This window comes from Marmota monax, unplaced genomic scaffold (genome assembly GCF_021218885.2).
Source record: "Marmota monax isolate L192 unplaced genomic scaffold, Marmota_monax_Labrador192_F-V1.1 WCK01_AAM20220418_F8-fsc00120, whole genome shotgun sequence".
In the NCBI taxonomy this organism is placed as follows: Eukaryota; Metazoa; Chordata; class Mammalia; order Rodentia; family Sciuridae; genus Marmota; species Marmota monax.
In genome coordinates, this window is record NW_026694424.1 from 35,163 (window position 1) to 54,048 (window position 18,886).

The 18,886-nt window shown below is 38.2% G+C and overlaps 1 protein-coding gene across 2 annotated transcripts in view; it reads right to left on the reverse strand.

Annotated features, from left to right (window-relative positions):
- Positions 1 to 18,886, reverse strand: part of C9 (complement C9) — a 50,775-nt gene that overhangs the window by 24,142 nt on the left and 7,747 nt on the right. For both annotated transcript variants that reach the window (XM_046468296.2, XM_046468295.2), the window contains exons 2-5: positions 11,282 to 11,387; positions 10,801 to 10,945; positions 10,398 to 10,545; positions 3,206 to 3,344 (exon numbers count right to left, since the gene is read on the reverse strand). In XM_046468296.2, the coding sequence (XP_046324252.1) occupies positions 3,206 to 3,344; positions 10,398 to 10,545; positions 10,801 to 10,945; positions 11,282 to 11,387 (538 nt within the window). The remainder of the gene's footprint in view (positions 1 to 3,205; positions 3,345 to 10,397; positions 10,546 to 10,800; positions 10,946 to 11,281; positions 11,388 to 18,886) is intronic.

Genomic DNA, 18,886 nt, shown 5'->3' on the forward strand with positions numbered 1-18,886 from the left:
ACAATGAAAGAAAGTTTGGAGGTGAAATGATCAGATTATGAGGATCTTAACCTAAGTAGTGCATTAATCCCTTGGTGGGGATCTACTGGATGGTAACTGTAAGCAGGTAGGCAGTGGCTAGGGGACTTGGGTCCCTGGGGGCATGCTTTTGGCATATGTATTTTGTCCTTGATAAGCGGAGCTGTCTCTGCTTCCTGGTGCCATGTTCCCCAGCTGCTTCCCTCCACCACACTCCTATGTCATGATGTTGTGCTCCACCTTGGGCCCTGAAGAATGGAGCCAGCTGTCTATGGACTGAGACCTCTGAAACCATAAGCCTCTAAGTAAACTTTTCCTCCTCTAATTTTCCTTGTTAGTTCTTTTGGTCACAGAAACAAAAAAGCTGACAAAAACTCCCATCTTGTGCTATTATGTTATTGGTAACAAAAACATTCTATCACACAGTTGTTCATATCAGTGGTTCAGCTTCCTTTTCAGAGAACTTCTGAGATAACTAGAGCTCTCGTTCAGGAAGAAGAACAGGACACCTGTGTTTCAGGCAGGGTCATGGATTGTTTCTGGTAGCATGTCTTATAGGGCTATTGTGCATGGGGAACATAAAGTTATTACTATCTAATAGAAAGACTAACTCATATATAACTACCTTTAAAGCAAGGCTTTCTGGTTAAATGCCCAATATAACAATGAAAAACATCCCACTATTACCATTTTCTAATTAGAACATTCCAGGGTCTTCCCAGTGACTTCAAGATAAAATTCACACTATACTCATTCCAAGTTAATGTCTCCCTGACTATGTTTAGTCATCAAGCCAAATGTGTCTTCTCACAACCCATGCTTCTTTTCACCACAGGGCATTTTTATTCTTTTATTTTCTGGAATGTTCTTTTATTCTCTTCCCCCACTCTTCCCAGAACACACATATTGCACAAACTCAAACACATAAGGAAAACTTAACTTTTTCCTACCTCTGTATGAAGTCCTAGCTCAAACATCACATTTTTAGGGAAACTTCTCTTAATATCACAGGTTTATAATTTTTTTTTTTTGCTATAAGCACTCATGGGCCCTCTAAAACACTCTTTGAAAACCACTTTTCTTATAGCTGCTTATTGAATAGACTTTCAGATGGTAATCTTGCGTGACACACAGGAAGTATTTGATAAAGATGTATCAAATTTAGTATGTAGAGCTAATAATAGCTAATAATGCCAACTAATATTTGTTGAGTGCTTACTTTGGGCCAGTGACTTAAGAATGATGGCAGAATAAGACCTTTCAGAGCTCATCCCCTGGAAGAAACATCAGCTTGAAAACTATCCCCTAACACAAATACATTCAAAAGAGCTGAGAGATTGCACCTGGTATAGCAAAAAAATAGGAAAAGATGCATGGATGGGATAGGAAGGACAGTTTCACATTCTTCTCTTACCTGTCCCTCAACCTCAGAGAGTGCACTTTAGAGAGAGAAGCCCTCCATGTTGAGAGTGAGGCTGGACTTTGCCTTGAACCCCAGGAAGGTCCAGAACCAGGCAAAGCCCCATAGTTCCAGACTGTGGACTGAGATTCCAGCCAACTCCAGTCCTAGGGCAAAAACCAGAACTCCAGACACTAAACAGACTCCTCACAGCTAAACCCCAGGCCATCCTCAGTTCCACACCAACCATTGTGATCCCAGGAGCCCTGCCTCTAGGATTGCCCCAACCTTCACCATTGTGTGCCACTAGAAAGTTATCACTTTTACAGAGAAACTAAGAGGCTGGCCACAGAGGTAAAGACAGGGAAACTGTAAAATGTAGAACTGAGAACTCAAAACAAAATAAAAAAATGCATGAATAACCTTTCTCCCATCAGCCATGGCCAAGGTTACCATGTTTGGTAAGGTTATCATTAAGAAAGTAAAAAACACGAGTGTGACTTTTAGATACATTATCATCTCCCCCTCGCAAAATTTCATTCTTTTTTTTAAAGAGAGAGAGAGAGAGAGAGAGAGAGAGAGAGAGAGAGAGAGAGAGAGAGAGAGAGAGAGAATTTTTTAATATTTTTTAGTTTTCGGCTGACACAACATCTTTGTATGTGGTGCTGAGGATCGAACCCGGGCCATAGCATGCCAGGTGAGTGCGCTACTGCTTGAGCCACATCCCCAGCCCAAAATTTCATTCTTAAAGGAAGTAAACATATCACTCTTTGGAAAGATCAACAACCCCAAAGTTTCCCTTAGATTTGAGGGAAACTGATTTTATTCTGGGTTTACAGGTATGGGAAATGTGAGAATGTGCTCACTTATAAACAAAGTGCCAATCAAAAGGTCCAGACATTGAAGTCTTCAGTGTCCCTAGGAGAAGAGGATAACATCAGGCTGCACTGGGTAGTAATTAATTTATAATATTGTTTTTGAAAAATGAATATTGACCACATTTTTTTAAAAGTGTATATATATATGTATGTATTTTACAAACTTGTGTGACTGACATCAATAACAAGAGCTTTATGAAAACAAAGTGGATATTACAGGTCTTCTTGACTTATGAGATCATTTAAAGTGACAGATTCTTTTAGCCTGTTAACTTTATAATAAGTTAACTATTATTATTTATTATATCTTACTGGAATCGAAGACATCTCTAAAGGTGATAAATATGATTACTTTGAATGAGGAAAGGGGGCAGTTTATGGAAGGTTCTATAAAATTAGGTGACTTTAAAGTAGGTAATACATTTGAAATGCCATTACATAAGGCAAAAAACATTTTAAGTAATATTTTCACAAGACATAGAGAAGTTTGAAGTTAATGAAAATAGCCACTCATATTAGTTAAGCATTCTTCACATAGAGCAATATTAAAGGAAAACACATGTAAAAATCAGTTTCTATGGGCATGGGAACTAGCAAAAAAAGAGAAAAATTTAAGTAGCATGGAAGGAGTGTGATCACTACTTAAATCAGCACTAATTTAATTTTGAGTCCTTTCAGAATCTTAGCTCATTCTTGTTGGGGAGTCTGAGTATTTGCCAAATCTTTATCACTAAGTGAATGTCACTGAAGATTGATTATAGACTACCGTGTGTTTCTAGTGAGATGCAAGTTACATCTCCTTTTCTTTAAGCGGATCTTAGGTATCTATTGGATTTCTCACCCTGTCTAGTACTAAATTTATTAAAGTAAATTTCAGCTGAACCATGTTTTCTCCTGAGGAGAGACTCACTTCATAGGCCAAAGAAGCCACATTCCAGGGTCTTCGGTAGTATGTCAAAGTGTTTCCATCCCGAACCCTGTCGCAGAGTCCATTGTAGAACTCGTTGTCGAAAGGTGTGGTTAAGGGATCCATCCCTAAAATGTTGATTCTGAGAATAAATAGAGTAGTGTCAGTCAGGTGTGCGAACACCACATCTAATGCAAGGTAGCCCCCCATGGGTGTTTGTGAGACAGCTTTGGGTTGTCTCACTGTCACCCAAGATGTGTGCAGTAGAATCCAAAATAGCAGAAAGAGCCTGTTCACCTCAGCTCTGTGTTTCTGGCAGAAAGAAAGCATACCATAGGAGGGCCTTTTAAACTCTTTGGCAACTAGGGCACTATTTAGAGCACAAAGAAGGAAATGCAATAAGCAGGGCACATGGGACCATCTGGCTCCTGGAATCTGAGCTCCACTGCTGTAACTCTTACCTAACCTCCCTCAGTGAACCAGGAACTGACGCTGTAATACCAACTATTTAAATTATTTGAGAACAGAGCATCTCAGGGGGACAGTAAAACATATGCATGTAATTTTTTTGTCTATGAATCAACATTGGGGCTCTTTCGCTCTCCTCATTCTCTTTAAATTTAAGCCTTTTCCTCCAGCTGTCTCATTGCTTGTGAAGAGCCTCATTTCCCTCAGGCATATATTATTCCCATTATCCTTTCCAAGACGAACATAGAAATCTCAGCGTCCAGCAAGGCCTTCTTAAAAGTTCTACTTTTCTTCCCAGCAGAATATTTTTATTTGGAAAGCTTTAATTGATAAATAGGAATCTTGTTTAGCTTTTTTAAAAAAGTTGTTTGATTTGGAGGCTTAAAAACAATATATGTACAAGAAATGGTTCTTTCTGAAGTTCTGCTTTGTTAGTTGCAGGGGCACAGTGTTGCTGTCTAGGCTTTGTTTGGAATAAATGGCCTCGAGTCAGGGAGGCTCAATGAGGTTTGGTCCTCATACCATAACCCACCTTAGCATAAAAGCATAAACTTGTCCACTGCTCTGGACCACATTCCCAGCTCCCTTGAGCTGGATTATAAATCTGAACATTGGTTTCAAGAGCAATTTGTTGAAGTGTGAATAACTGACTATAAACCCATTGCTAATGCAAGAACAGTTGAAAGAACATCTTATTGCCAGTGGATTAGTTAAAAACATTTTCACATTAATAGAACATTATTAGCCAATTTGAATCGACAAGGAAACAAGCATTGTGGCTCAACTTTAGTGGAAAGCAAGCTAAGGAATTGATAGGTGAATATCTTTTTCAAGACTGAGGTATAGATTAAGTTAACCATCTTTTACTACCTGTTGCACCAAAATTACCTTTCCTGGCAAAAATTATGTCCTTAAAGTTCTAATATAGTGCCCCAAACTAGTACTATTATCTTGAATAACAGAAAAAAATTATAAACCTGGTTTGCTTTGACACTTTATCCCTTATGACAGGTCAACATTTAGTCCTAAGTTTTGATCCATCCCTCCATCTATATCCTTGTCAAGGCATTATGATGGGCCAAGAGCAGGTCCCTCTTCCCTGGCTTTGTGCTTAGCCATGTGACATGCTTTGGCCAATAGCATGTAGTTGAAAGTAATAGAGGACCATTTGGAAGCCTGGCATAAAGATGCTTCCTTTGTTTCTTTTTACTTTGTTGTATTTGTGCCATTAACTGGAAAAGGAGTTCTGATGGACAGTTGCTGCAGTTTCAGCCTAGCTACTCAGCAGCTTCAGTCTGTCAAAACCTCAGGGAGACGCAAAGCCACCCTAGCCACTGTGGCTTGAGGCAGAGCTGCCCATCAAGCCACATCTTGTGAGCAATTAATTCTTATTTTTGTTTTACTGAGGTTTTGATACAATTTCTCCAACTCAAAGATATAAAACTATGGAAAGAAATACTATGTATTTTCTTCCCAGGACGTCAACTAAATCTTTGTTTGATAGAGAACTCTACCCTCCCATGTACCTGCTTTAAAAAACAAACAAATAAACAAAACAAAACAAATAAACAAACATAAAAACCCCCAAACACTGCATCTCTTCACTTTCAGCAAATAATGAAATTAACCTGTGTGCTGTATTGTGTTTGTAATACACAGGGTGATATTAAGACAACTAATGCATAGTCTCCACTGTCATGAAGTTGGGAATTTGAAGTTGGGAATTTGGACATAGAATCACATATTTGAAAAAAAAAATAATATCAGGAAGGATATACTTGGTCCAAAGGAGTGGCAAAGGTAAGTGCTGCATAAATCCAGTTTTCCAAGAGGAAGAGATCATCATGGGAAAGTCATAAAAAGATTTTACATAAAGAGGATTTGGTTTGGGCTCTGAAAGGTGGGTGAACTGGAATGGGGCTAAGAGGACAGGAGGAATAGTATGAGCAGTGGGAATGCATGGGGTGCTTGGGATTGTGTTCTTTAGATTTTCTGTTTGCATACTGTAGAAAAGAATATTTTCTGATATTCATATGATAAGCTATGTTTTCCTGCACCTTCTTAGCATGACATCTGAGATTTTTCATCTTTAGCTTAAAATAGTTGCAAAGGATAAAATTTCCAGCATTTGGCAAGTATTTACAATATTTTCTACTTCAAAAGAATTTCATAGTGTTTTGTTGTATTCTGTTTCTTTAAAAAAGTAGGTTATTTTTAGAGCAGTTAAAATTTTTCAGAAAAAATGAACAGAGAGTACAGATATTTCTTATATCCTCTGTGTCCCTCTTTTATTCTTGATTTTTAAATTTTTTATTTTTTTTCATTCCCCACAGAATGTAATATAGTTTATGCTTAAAACATTTTTATTGGTCACCCTGTCATACTTTCTCTACCAAAAGATATATTAGTTGGAATTTTAAAGTATTAAACATCCTTTGACCCTAGAGTCTAAATATTTACAAATTTCTTCATCCTTAATAGTATATATAAGTATACTAAAATTTTCTAAATTACTAAACACAGTGAAATTTTATTGGAAAGTTATCTCAGTGAAATAAACATGGCTTCTTTTCAAACCAATAAATTAGTTTCTGCACCCATAAGTGAAGATTACTTAAGTTCCTGGAAGAGACAGAGTTCAGCAACAATTTTATTCTTCCTTTCCATTTTTACAGGTGTAATAGCTGATACACCTCTAAAAGAATAGAAGGAATTTTGTTAGAGAAAACTCACTCAATTCTTTGATTTTCTGAGTTATATACAAAAAAATTATATACAGAATGGTCTTTTACCAAAATAATTTTTATAGTCCATGAGCTGACAATCATTTAGGACATCTTTCAACACTGATGCTAAAATGAACAAACAAACAAAAAAATGGAAACCATTCAATTCCCAAGGTATTAAATTCCAACTGAGTACCTATATCTGGAGTCATATCTTAGGTTTTCCACCTTGTAGTAAAATTGTATATATTCTGCTTTTGGAAAGTAGGAGATAAATGTAAAAAGAGTCAAGAAGGAGAATGAGCTTAACAATTTGAATATAGCTCAGTCGTCTGACTTATTAATCTCATGAAGAAATGTTCATGTGGAAGTTGAGGATTTACTATAGCAGATTGGTTTAATAATTAATACTTGAACTATTACCCTAAAATGTACCTGTCTCCCCCTTGGAAAGTTTGGTGCACTCACGATAGGCACACGCTAGTCTGAGGATTATTTTACAGAACAGCAAGCTGACCAGTCAGCTGGATCCATTTGGAAAGTTACAATAAACATGAGACACAATCTGAAGCACAACTAAGGAGATGTTTCACAAACTTTTGACTGGATTCCACTACTACAGAGATGGCAAGTCTACTCTAGAATGAGCCATTTTTTTTTTTTCTGCCAAGAAACATGAAAACGTCTCATGAAAAGGAAGTCATCACCTGGGAAATAATAAAAATAAAAAAAAACCCATGTGTTCTTTGGCAGCATTTAGCAATGCCTGTTTTCACACCTGCGTGGAGAACCACAGGCAGTTCCAAGTTGCCAGGTGAATTAATGAGAAAGCTCCCTTTACAGAAGTGGTGCAGTGCTTAGATCACAAAAAAAGTAATTCCTTGCATATTGTACATCATTGGCAGCTGGTTTGGATTTATATCTTTTGATGAATGCAAGATGGGTTGGAGGATTTCCCTAAGCGCCTCTATCCTTCCTGATACAACTGAACTCTCCTAGCATGGTTATTCAAATGAGAGTCCTGCAAATGAAAAAGTAGAAATTAACTAATTAGCTCAAATGCTGTGACTTCCTGGCATAAACAAATCTGACTGTATGTGCCCGTTGATAGGTTTTGTTGAGGATTTCTAGACTAAAATATGTAGAAGCAGTTTATAAGCATGTTGCTATGATCAGGGTGTTTACTCCCATGGCTTCTATTTCTCATACAGTCTAGACCTCTGTATGAGAAAAAACAAAGATTTATAGTAAATAAATATGGAATATTAATCATATTGAAGAGTATCATTATTTAAATTTTCTGTAGCTGTAGATGGACAGAATACCTTCATTTTATTTGTTTAGTTTTTTAATGTACTGTTAAGAATCAAACCCAGTGCTTCACACATGCTAGGCAAGCACTCTGCCACTGAGATATAGCCCCAGCCCTTGAAGATTATTATGAGTATAACACAGCATGCTGCTTTGACCTCTTCTTAAATATTAATTAGTAGTTTATACTAATCTCCTATATTCTTAATACAAATATTTGGATAATAGATAACTACTTAAAGAGTTTAATTTTTAAAGGTTAGTTTTGCTTTGCAGAAAACTTATTGACTTGTAGACTTTGTAATGATATGGAAGAAATGTGGGGGGATCATGGAGAGAAGGAAAGGGTGGGTGGCTTGATGGAAAACAATAGTTTTATATGAGTCAGAGAAAGTTTGGTTTTAGTTCACTAAAACCTAGCTAAATGGCCTCAATTATTTCATTTAGTTCTTATTTATAAAATGAATATAATATCTCCTCTAACAATCTCACAAGATTATCATGAAAACCCACAGAGATACAATATACAAAGATTTGAAAAGGTCAAAGTATTAAGCAAATGAAAATTGTACTGAAAAATAGGTCTTATGAAGACTAAATTTGTTATAGGTTTTTACTCGTGGTAATGGGGAATTTAATAAAAAATGCTGATGGAGTATCCAGCTACCTCATTTTTCACATCTGCTGCTGTCCTTTTCCAGAGCTGGGGCCCCACCCCCTAAGCCTTGAAGTCTCAGCCCTGTGACAGTCCCCAACACCAGCCAAGACCCTGGTAAAGCACAAGGTATTTAAGGATTCCCTGCTCTCCGGGATTCATCATTATGAAACTCCCTGGCAAAAGCTGTGTAACACATTTTTTTATTCCCTGAACAAAGGAAACCAATAGATTATAAATGATTGTTTTTTAGCTAAGTGGACCAAAAATTCTGTATTTTTTTCCTATAAGACAAAAATAAATTTGCATTGAGTGAAAATAAATAGCACATGTAATTCCCTGTTTCAAACTCTTTAGATTAGAAAGAAAACTGTTTCTTGGATCCCAAATAAAGCAAAATAAAATAGTAGTGTGTTTTCAGCATGGACTCACAATGTCTCCCCAAGGGGAGCAGTAGAAAGAGTTGAGGCTCATTTAAATGCACAGTGATTGGGCTGTGAGGTTTTGGACAACATTCATACAACTGACTGCCATTTGCTAAGAGGCTCTGAGAAAATCCATGTGATTCAAGGTCCCCACCTGTAGACTAAGGGCCAGTGGCACTGTGGGTAATATTTGAGGCTGCTTGGACAAGTTTTATGAAGTGAATAGAGGGTGTGTGACATATCTTCTCTAGTGCCTAACTCTTGATATTCTGGAGTTTTGTTCTTAATTTTGTTAAAAAAGAAGTTTCTTCTTTTTCACTTTAGCCAAACCTGATATAGAGACTTTATCTTAGGAACTACCAAGCACTTTGGTGTAGGATTTCTGATTGACATTTGGGGTTGAGCTGTCCTGTACACGGTAGGATGTTCCGCAATACTCTGGTCACTACCCAACAGTAGTCACCTACCAGTAAGCAGCACTCACCCCAATCTCCTCCAAGTTCTGACAACTAAAACAGTCTCTAGATACTGTTGGATGTCTCCTGGGGTGTGTGTGTGGGAAAATCACCCCTCATTGATAACCCCTGTCTTAAACCCTCTGTCAGCCTCACTCTTACCATTTCCTCCATTTTCTTTTCTCTAGCATCCTCATTGAAGTTCTGGAGGTCTGATCCTGAATGTCTTACAAGGAACCCTGTTTCAGTCTTAACTGTTATCAACTGCCAGTGTTTCAGGAAATGCTTATGTACAGATTTTTATTTTTTAATTAATTCACTTACTTATCTACTTACCAAGGATTTATAATGGAATTTAATTTCATTAATTCATTTACTATGAACCAGGCACTGAATTCATGAGGATAAAGAGACACACTGCATTACAGATGGTGAAACACAGCCAGGAAACCTCTGTCTATGCACTGCTGGGTGGGAGAATTACTGTGTCTTGTTAGGGACAGATTCACCCAGCTTAGGACAACTAAGGGAGACTATGTCAGGGACATTCTGGAATGCCCTCTGACTCTGGAACAGAACAGAGCCTCAGATCTATGTCATTATTCCAATTCTTGGAGCACAGAATAGTTCTTATTGTGTATATTCCTGAGCTCTAAACTCCAAGACTTCCCTTAGAGCTTACAGTCACCTGTTCAGTCTCAATATTCTGTAGGGAAAATGAGTGGCACTCTCAGAATGCTAGAATCTCTTGAGAACTTATTATCAGGTATTGTTCCAAGAGTAGTTCTAATGAAAGACAGCCTTGTTGAGAATTCAAATGCTTTCACGGAGTTACCAGACCTACTACTGGCCACTCAGTTCTAAATGTTAACGTGTCAAGTCAAGTTGATTTTCCGACATTTCATCTCCCTCTGGATTGAGAAGTAATATTCTGATAGTTGAATCCACTCTACAGAGCCCTCCTGAAGCAGGCAGTTTAGCCAAAGTACCTTCTACTTTCAACACATTTCCAGGCTAAATATATTTTTTAAAGGTACAGAGCCAAAAGTTGCAGTAACTGTGTCCTTCATACAAATCATTCTTGCACTGTATCCCAGCGAGAGTGTTGGAGATTGCCTTCACTCCTAGTCATCTGGAAAAAGCATAAATACTGACCCATAGCCAGCTGTTCGTGCCAGCTCAGACTCTTCCACCACTCGGTCACGGCAGGGTGGACGGGGATCACTGTCACAATCATCCTCATCTGAAAAGTCTCCGCAGTCATTGTCACCATTGCACAAAAGTCGCCTCTTTATGCATCTGCCTGCAGTCAAAATCAGGAAAGACACTCTTGCAAATGTGTTGAATTTCTTTGCACAGGATATATCGATGTTGTTAGGGACACTATCACATTTGGAATAAAAAGCACGTTTAAATGTATGATATATGATGTGTCAAGATCAATGTAATGTTTTGAGCAACCAATAAATTTCTAAAAAAAAAAAAAGCATGTTTACTTCTCTTCGCTAGTGAGCATGCATAGAAACCCACAGTGAGGAACCTGGAGCGCAAGGATTACCTGTATTGCACTCAAAGTCGTTTCCGCAGTTGTCCCTGACCTCCTCACAAGGCTGGGTGGGCACACACTGCTGTCTATCTCCCAGAGCATCCAGGCAACTTTTCCCATTAAATTGTCCAAAGGCTTCGATGGTCCTTGAGCGAAACTGCGCAAGATCAGCTGGAAAGGTTAGACTTTGTAAAGCCCCAGTGCTGCTGCCTCTGGAGCCCAAATGACTCAATGGTTGTAAGAGAGAAGTAGAGGCAGTTATTAAGTAACTTAAAGTAAAACTTTGCAGTCTAGCTATTGCAGTCTCTCATGCCAAAGATGAGGTCTCACCATGTTCATTAAGTAGACTGCACAACATACAGTTAACCACTTATCTACACATGAATATCTCTCTTTTGGTGGGTGGTCTGCTGCCTCACAGCCATTTCCCTGGAGATGCAAGCAATATAGTATCCATGAGGGGAAGTTGGGGGAAATGTAGATGAACACTTACCATTTGTCTGAGGCAAGGATCACACTGTGACCATCCACTCCAAGGGCTCATTCTGCAGTCTATGGGCAATGGAGAGCCATTTCCTTGTATTGGCTCTTGGCTAAAACTAAGGTAATAAAACACTCCAAATTAATAATGACCATTAATGTGTGCCTGTTTCTAAGAAGTCTTCACAAACCAATTTAATCTATTTACTCTGGAACCCCCTTCCAAATCACACACACACACACACACACACACACACACTATATATATATATATATATATATATATATATATGCCATATCTCCCATTTGACACTTGACCACATGGTATTTTGTATTTTTGATTTATCTTTTTGTTTACTTTTTGGATGGTATCATGGCTTGACTTTCAACCTAACAATAATAATGACAATAGAGGAGGAAAACTGGCTCAGTAACCTGACAGGTGGTTCACACTGATTATTCTTGTATTTCCCACTAGATGATGAATTCATAGAAGTTAGAGATCTTGTGGCCCTTTCTTTGTACACTGCCCCTCCCCCCAAGCATCTAGCAAAGCCTAAAGTTGCCTGGTTCTTGCATAAATTTGAGCCAGCCAGCCTGGCTGTTGCTGCAGCAAGCGCCTCGTAAATCAGGCTTTCCCTCTCCAGTGTTCTGTACGAATGTCCCAAGCTGGATGCTCCACCACTTCACACTCCACTTCTGGACTTATTCCTGATCTTGTGGAGTTTTGCCATCATACATTTTGGCATTTATAGCCTCCCCAGATGCAGGGCTCAGCAACACTTTTCTGGCTTTGAACTTCCCTCTCTCCCTTGGTTCACCATCTGGATCTCTTCTAGTCACCACACCACCTTGGATGATTATTCCAATAAATGACAGAAAGGAGACCAGACCAAATAAAACCAGAAGGCAACAAACAAGAATGCTACAGATTTCCTGCCTCTACCTCCCTTCCAAGTAAGGCCCATGTTTCCACAAAAGCTCTTGAGTTCAGCTCTTCTTTATGACTTTAATCAGTGGACATCACCTCCACTTTAGACTCTTCCTCAAAACCTTTCATCTTTAATGCAATGTGTTCAAATCAGTGAGATTAAATGGAAACAAACCAACAAATGAACAAGCAGAACATTTCTCCTGAACTCTACATTTTCTTCCAGCTACCTTCATCTCCCTCCTGCCATTCACCATGATGCTTTTTAAAGGAATTGCCACAAACACGTTTCTCTCTCATTCCCTATCATGTCGCCTCCCCTTCATCCCTCCATACTCCTGTAGCTACTTCTAAATTCTCTGAGTTTTTAAAACAAGTTTCTTGACAAAGAAAAAGTAGTTTCATCCCCAATCTCTTACTCCTTACTTTCCAAATGAGGGAGCCAAGTCCTTATTTCAGTCCTTATTTTATGGATTTGCTCACAGCATTTAATGCAATTGACCACTGTTGCTTTTAAAGCACACACTCTCCCTCTTCCCTTAGGCTGAATGACACTAGACTCCTTTGTACTCATCCTCTTTCTTCTGTGCTGAGTGCTGTATTTTGCTATGCCTCCTCTTCTGACAGTTTTCAAAGCTATTTTTCCTTAAGGTCCTGGCATGGACCTCTCTCTCTTTTTTCTCCATTCTTTCCCCAGAGTTTGGCTTCCATGTGTGTGCTAATGACACCTGTAGGGAAGACCACAGTCCAGACATCTCTCCTGAATTTTACATGAATCCAACTCGTAACTGGACATCTGCACTGGCCCATTGGACTCAAGGTATTCCCAAATGTATTTAATGTTTTTCCTCTTCTTTCAAAGCTTTTCCTTCATTTATGCAGTTATCCTAGTCAGAGACCTGGGTGTTCCTTGTCTCATACTCCATCCTCATCTCTGACATCTAATCAAACACTCAAACTTGTTGTTGACAGTCATATAAATGACTCAAACTCATTCTTTCTTCTTCATTCCTTCTAGACATTTTTTTATTTCTTTCTTATTTACACTAACATTACATCTCTCCTAGGTGGCTACAATAATTTCTGGCTTAGTTTACATAAGACATCCAGAGGGATCTTTTTGAAGTACAAATTTGATCTTGCCATTTCCCTACTGAAAACCCCTCAGTAGCTTTTCATTGCTTTTATGATGAAGCCTACAAATTTTAATATGGTGTAAATAATGACTGCCAATCCTAATCAATGGATTCTGCGAATATGTTACTTTAGATGGCAAAAGAGATTTTGAAGAGGTAATTAAGGGGGGACTATTTTGCTTTGGGTCGTGTGGGCCGACTCTAATCATATGAACTCTTTTTTTTTGTTTTGTTTTTTGAGGGGGTACTAGGGATTGAACCCAGGGGCACCAAACCACTCAACCACATACCAAGCCCCCTTTTTGATGCTTTATTTTAAGACAGGGTCTCACGAAGTAGCTTAGAGCTTCACTAAGTTGCTGAGGATGGCTTTGAACTTGAGATCCTCTTGCCTCACCCTCCAGAACCTCTGGGGTTACAGGTGTGTGGCACCACACCTGGCCTAATCACACAAACTCCTAAAGAAGAGTAGGTAAGAGAGTTATGAAGACAGAAGAGGCAAGAGGAATTAAAGATATGAAAATGGATTCCATCTGCTGTTGCTGGCCCTGACGATGGAAGAAGTGGGCAGCAAGTCAAGTCAAGAAGTGCAGCTCGCTCTAGAATCTGGGAATAGCAAGGAACTTGATTCTTCCCAGAGTCTTCCTTAATGGATCCAGTTCTGCTGGAACATGGATTTTAGCCCAGTGAGACCCCTTTCAGATTTGAGAGCTTCAAAACTGTAAAATACATTTGTGTTTTAAGCCACCAGGTTTGTGTTCATTTATTGCAATTACAATGAGAACTAGTACACACGACCTGGAGAGCTCTATGCAGCCCAACCTCTTCCTAATTCCAACCTTTCTTTTCCCCCTTAGTTTCCAGGCAACACTGAACTTAAATTTTAAAGATAAACTACTTTTCCTCATGTTTTCCAGTCTTTGTGGTATTCCCTATTCACCATACTGATGTCATCTTAGACACATTTTTTTTTTCCCTGAGGACCTTTCCTAAACTTCTAGCATAGTCTAGTTTTCTAAGTACATACTTTTATGGCATCTTGTTTCTCCCTATATCTTAAACACCTTTGCAATGATATATTTCATGTAATTAATTTGTTCACTCGTTAAGTTATTAAATACTTATTAATTGGCCATTATTGGGTAGACATGGTAAATATAATGTTATTCAAAACAACAAACAAACAAACAAAAAGCAGGTTCTCTGAACTAAGTGAAATTTACATCCTAGGTAGAAATATTAGTACTTTGGGACTTTTATGTCTTCTTCAGCTTCATATGAAGTACCTGGAGCATAGATAGTTCTTTGGCAGTGGGTTTCCTTTTTTAAACAAGTAAATAAATGAAAGAAGAAGAAAGAAGCTCTCTTGGCAAGTGGTCTTAAACAGAACTAGGTTTGTGTTTCTCTAGGGTGTGATCTCCTGGTGAACCACCCACATGGTTTGTGTGAAAAACTTGCTTATCTTTATGCTTTATGACTAGAGATACCATTTTTGTAAACTTGACCCATGCATACACCATCCAGAATATCAGGAGACGCAATCAGCTTTTATCTTCTAAAGTACAGGTTCCAAATATATTATGCAGGCTACCAAACCTCTAGAAGAACCAGCTTTCCTGGAAGTCTGTGTATTACTTATTGTCTGAATATACACAGATGAGAAATTGTGTGTTAGAAATTTTCCAGAAAATAAAAATTGTGAGGAGCTGATAGGCCTCATGAAGAAACAATGGCAGATACACCTTTGTGCCCCATAGCAATGTTCTCAATACTGGTTGCATAGCCTAGTCCTCAGACATTAAAAATAAAGAAATTGTAAAACTGGGATAGCAATTCCATGCCAATTCAATTAGGATCTCTGTGGAAGGAGTCTGGACAGCAGTGTTTTCAAAAAAGCTACCCAGGTGATTCTCGGGCTCAGACAATGTTGAAAAATACTGCAATATCTGCAGGGCATGGTGGCACATGCTTATAATCCAGCAGCTCAGGAGGCTAAGTCAGGAGGATCAGGAGTTCAAAACCAACTTTAGCAATTTAGTGAGGCCCTAAGCGGCTTAGTGGAAGCCAAAAAACAACTGGAGATGTGGGACCGTGGTTAAGCACCCCTGAGTTCAATCCAAAATACAAAACTCCCCCTTTTTTTCTGCTGTATCTTTGAATCCATGGTACTTAAAGGGGTGGGACTTAAGTAGATCAGGGTGTGCTCATGTCAACATTACCCAAACCTGAAGCCACCATTGACTGACATGTCACTGTGCCAGGCTATCTCTGATTTTGGGAATTACACCAGGCTTTGCTGTTAACATCACTGTGGATCTTTTCAACAGCATCCTATTTTAATAGGATTATTGGTTCCTTTCTTTTTCGTGTCCATCACTTACTTAGTCATGTTAGCATTTTGTCTCAGTATCTGAGACCCAAGGGCAATTACCTCCTTAGTTCCAGAAAACACACCTGGAAACCAATGTCCTGGTATCTTTATTTCTTACTTACCACAGAGACTACTAGTTTCACTGAGTGTTGGTTGAGAGGATATGGTGCAGACTGGTAGATAATGCATGGAAGGTAAAACCCACTGCAAACATCCCAGAGTGAGTTACAGTCCTTTATCGAGTAAAGCCAGTGATGGGAGCCTAAAAGGAGCCTGTTCATCTGCTCACCCATAAGTGACTAGACCCTGCTCCAGTGATGCTGGCATTGGCTGTAGACAGTTCTCTAACTCTTTTTGCATACCGATCCGCTTCCTTCTCAGCTTCCCTAAGGTCTCCTTTTCTCTTTTCAAAGTTTGATTCACACTTTGGGGCTAGAACAAAGCACTTGACATTTGCCTTTGATCTTTAGTGCCCTCTTGGACTGTGATTTGAGTTCCTTCTCTGACCTACCCTATCCCTATAACCTGCCCTATCCCTAAAGGAAGATCCTCACAGATCCTTGCCCTGGGAGCAGTACTTACATCCCTCTAGGCTTTAGGACTATTTTACAACATTTTTTTTGTTGTTGTTGTTCAAATACCAGAAAACCACAGACTGGGGAGCTTGAAAAACAGAAATTCATTTTCCCCACAATTCTAGAAACAGGAAGTTTGAGGTCAAGGTATAGTGAGACCAGACAGGTAGCTTCTGAGATCCTCCCCTTGGCCCACAAATCATCATCTTCTCCATGAGTCTTCATCATGGTCTTCCTTGTATATGTTCCTATCTGAATTTCCTCTTCTTTTAAGGACAACAGTCATATTTGGATTAGGGCTCACCCTAATGACCTCACTTTAATTTCATTACATCTTTAAATATCTAATTAAAATGCAGTTATATTATCAATCATTGGATCAGTATATCAATTTTATGGGAACACAACTCATCCCACAAAACTTACAAAGGTTTATTATTTAACAGTACCTTAATTTGTCTGCTAGTTTAACTAAACAAATAATCTCATTTTTTTTCATTAAACCTTTACTTTTGATTGGTAAATTTAATAAGTATCATTAATTCTATTTTATAGAAGAGGAGCTAAAAATGGAGAACTGCACTTCTTATCCCAAGTTTGACAGTTACTGGATGAAGAATCTGCAACTATATCACCAAAAGCTCTATACAGATTTAATGCAATTCCAATCAAAATCCCAATAACATTCCTCATGGAAATAGAAAAAGCTATCATGAAATTTAATTGGAAAAATAAGAGACTCAGAATAGCTAAAGCAATCCTTAGCCAGAATAGTGAAGCAGGAGGCTTCACAATACCAGAACTTAAATAATACTACAGAGCTATAGTTAACAAAAACAGCATGATATTGGCATCAAAATAGACATGTAGACCAATGGTACAGGACAGAAGACACAGAGACAAACCCACACAAATACAGTTATGTTATACTAGACAAACGTGCCAAAAACATACATTGATGAGAAGATAGCTTCTGCAACAGACAGTGCTAGGAAAACTGGAAATCCATATGCAACAAAATGAAGTTAAACCACTATCTCTCACCATGCACAAAACTCAACTCAAAGTGGATCAGGGACCTAGGAATTAGACCAGAGACCCTATGCTTAATAGGAGAAAACATAGGCCCAATTCTTCATCATGTTGGATTAGGTCCTGACTTCCTTAATCAGACTTTTAATCACAAGAAATAAAATCAAGAATTAATAAATCGGATTGATTCAAACTAAAAGTCTTATTCTCAGCAAAAGAAACAGTCAATAATGTGAAGAGAGAGCCCACAGAGTGAGAGAAAATCTTTACTACATGCACATCAGATAGAGCACTAATTTCCAGGATATATAAAGAATTCAAAAAACTTAACACCGAAAATAAATAAATAAATAAATAAATAACCCAATCAATAAATGGGCTAAGGAACTGAACATTCTCAGAAGAAGAGATACAATCAATCAACAAATACATGAAACATGCTCAAATTCTCTAGTAATTAGAGAAATACAAATCAAAACTACTCTAAGATTTCATCTCACTCCAGTCAGAATGGCAATTATCAAGAATATAAGCAATAATAAGTGTTGGCGAGGATGTGGAGAAAAAGGTACACTCGTATATTGCTAATGGGACTGAAAATTGGTACAACCACTTTGGAAAGCAGTATGAGATTCCTTAGAAAACATGGAATGGAACCACCATTTGACCCAGCTATCCCACTCCTTCATTTATACCCAAAGGACTTAAGATCAGCATGCTACAGGGACACAGACACATCAATATTTAGAGCAGCTCAATTCACAACAGCTAAACTGTGGAACCAACCTAGATGCCCTGGATAAAGAAACTGTGGTATATATACACAATGGAATATTACTCAGCATTAAAAGAGAATAAAATTATGGCATTTGCATGTAAATGGATGGAGTTGGAGAATATCATGCTAAGCAAAATAAGACAATCCCCAAAATCTAAAGGCTGAATATTATCTCTTATAAGTGGATGATGAACCTTATGGGGGGATGTGTGAATGGGAAGAATGGAGGATCTTTAATTGGGCAAATGGAAAGGAGAGGAGTGGAGGGTGCATTGCAGAGGAAAGATAGTAGAATGAGATGGAAATCATTATCCTAGGTATACGTATGACTGCACATATGGGGTGATGCTATATTGTGTACAATCAGAGAAAAAAAAAGTTGTGCTCCATTTGTGTACAATGAATCAAAATGCATTCTGCTCTCATATATGACTAATTAGAATAAATAAACAAATAAATTAATTTTTAAAAAATCTGCATCTGTCCACTCCTTGCTTAGAATAGTTTTGTCTTGTCCCTATATTACCTTTTACCCCAACACAAATTCTCTCTGAAATAAACTAAACATTCGTAGTGAGTTCAATAACTTCTGCATGTAAGACCCTCAGGATTTTTAAACATTTTGAGATACAGTGAGTTAACAAGGATGCAATTTATTTTTCCAATATAGTAGCTCCAGGTAAAGCATATGAACTGGATAACCCGATTCTTGCCTGGATCTATTTTATGCATAGAATGAAATGATGTCAAATGAGGCAAAAATAAACCGAAAATTGTGTTAGCACACGGCTGTTT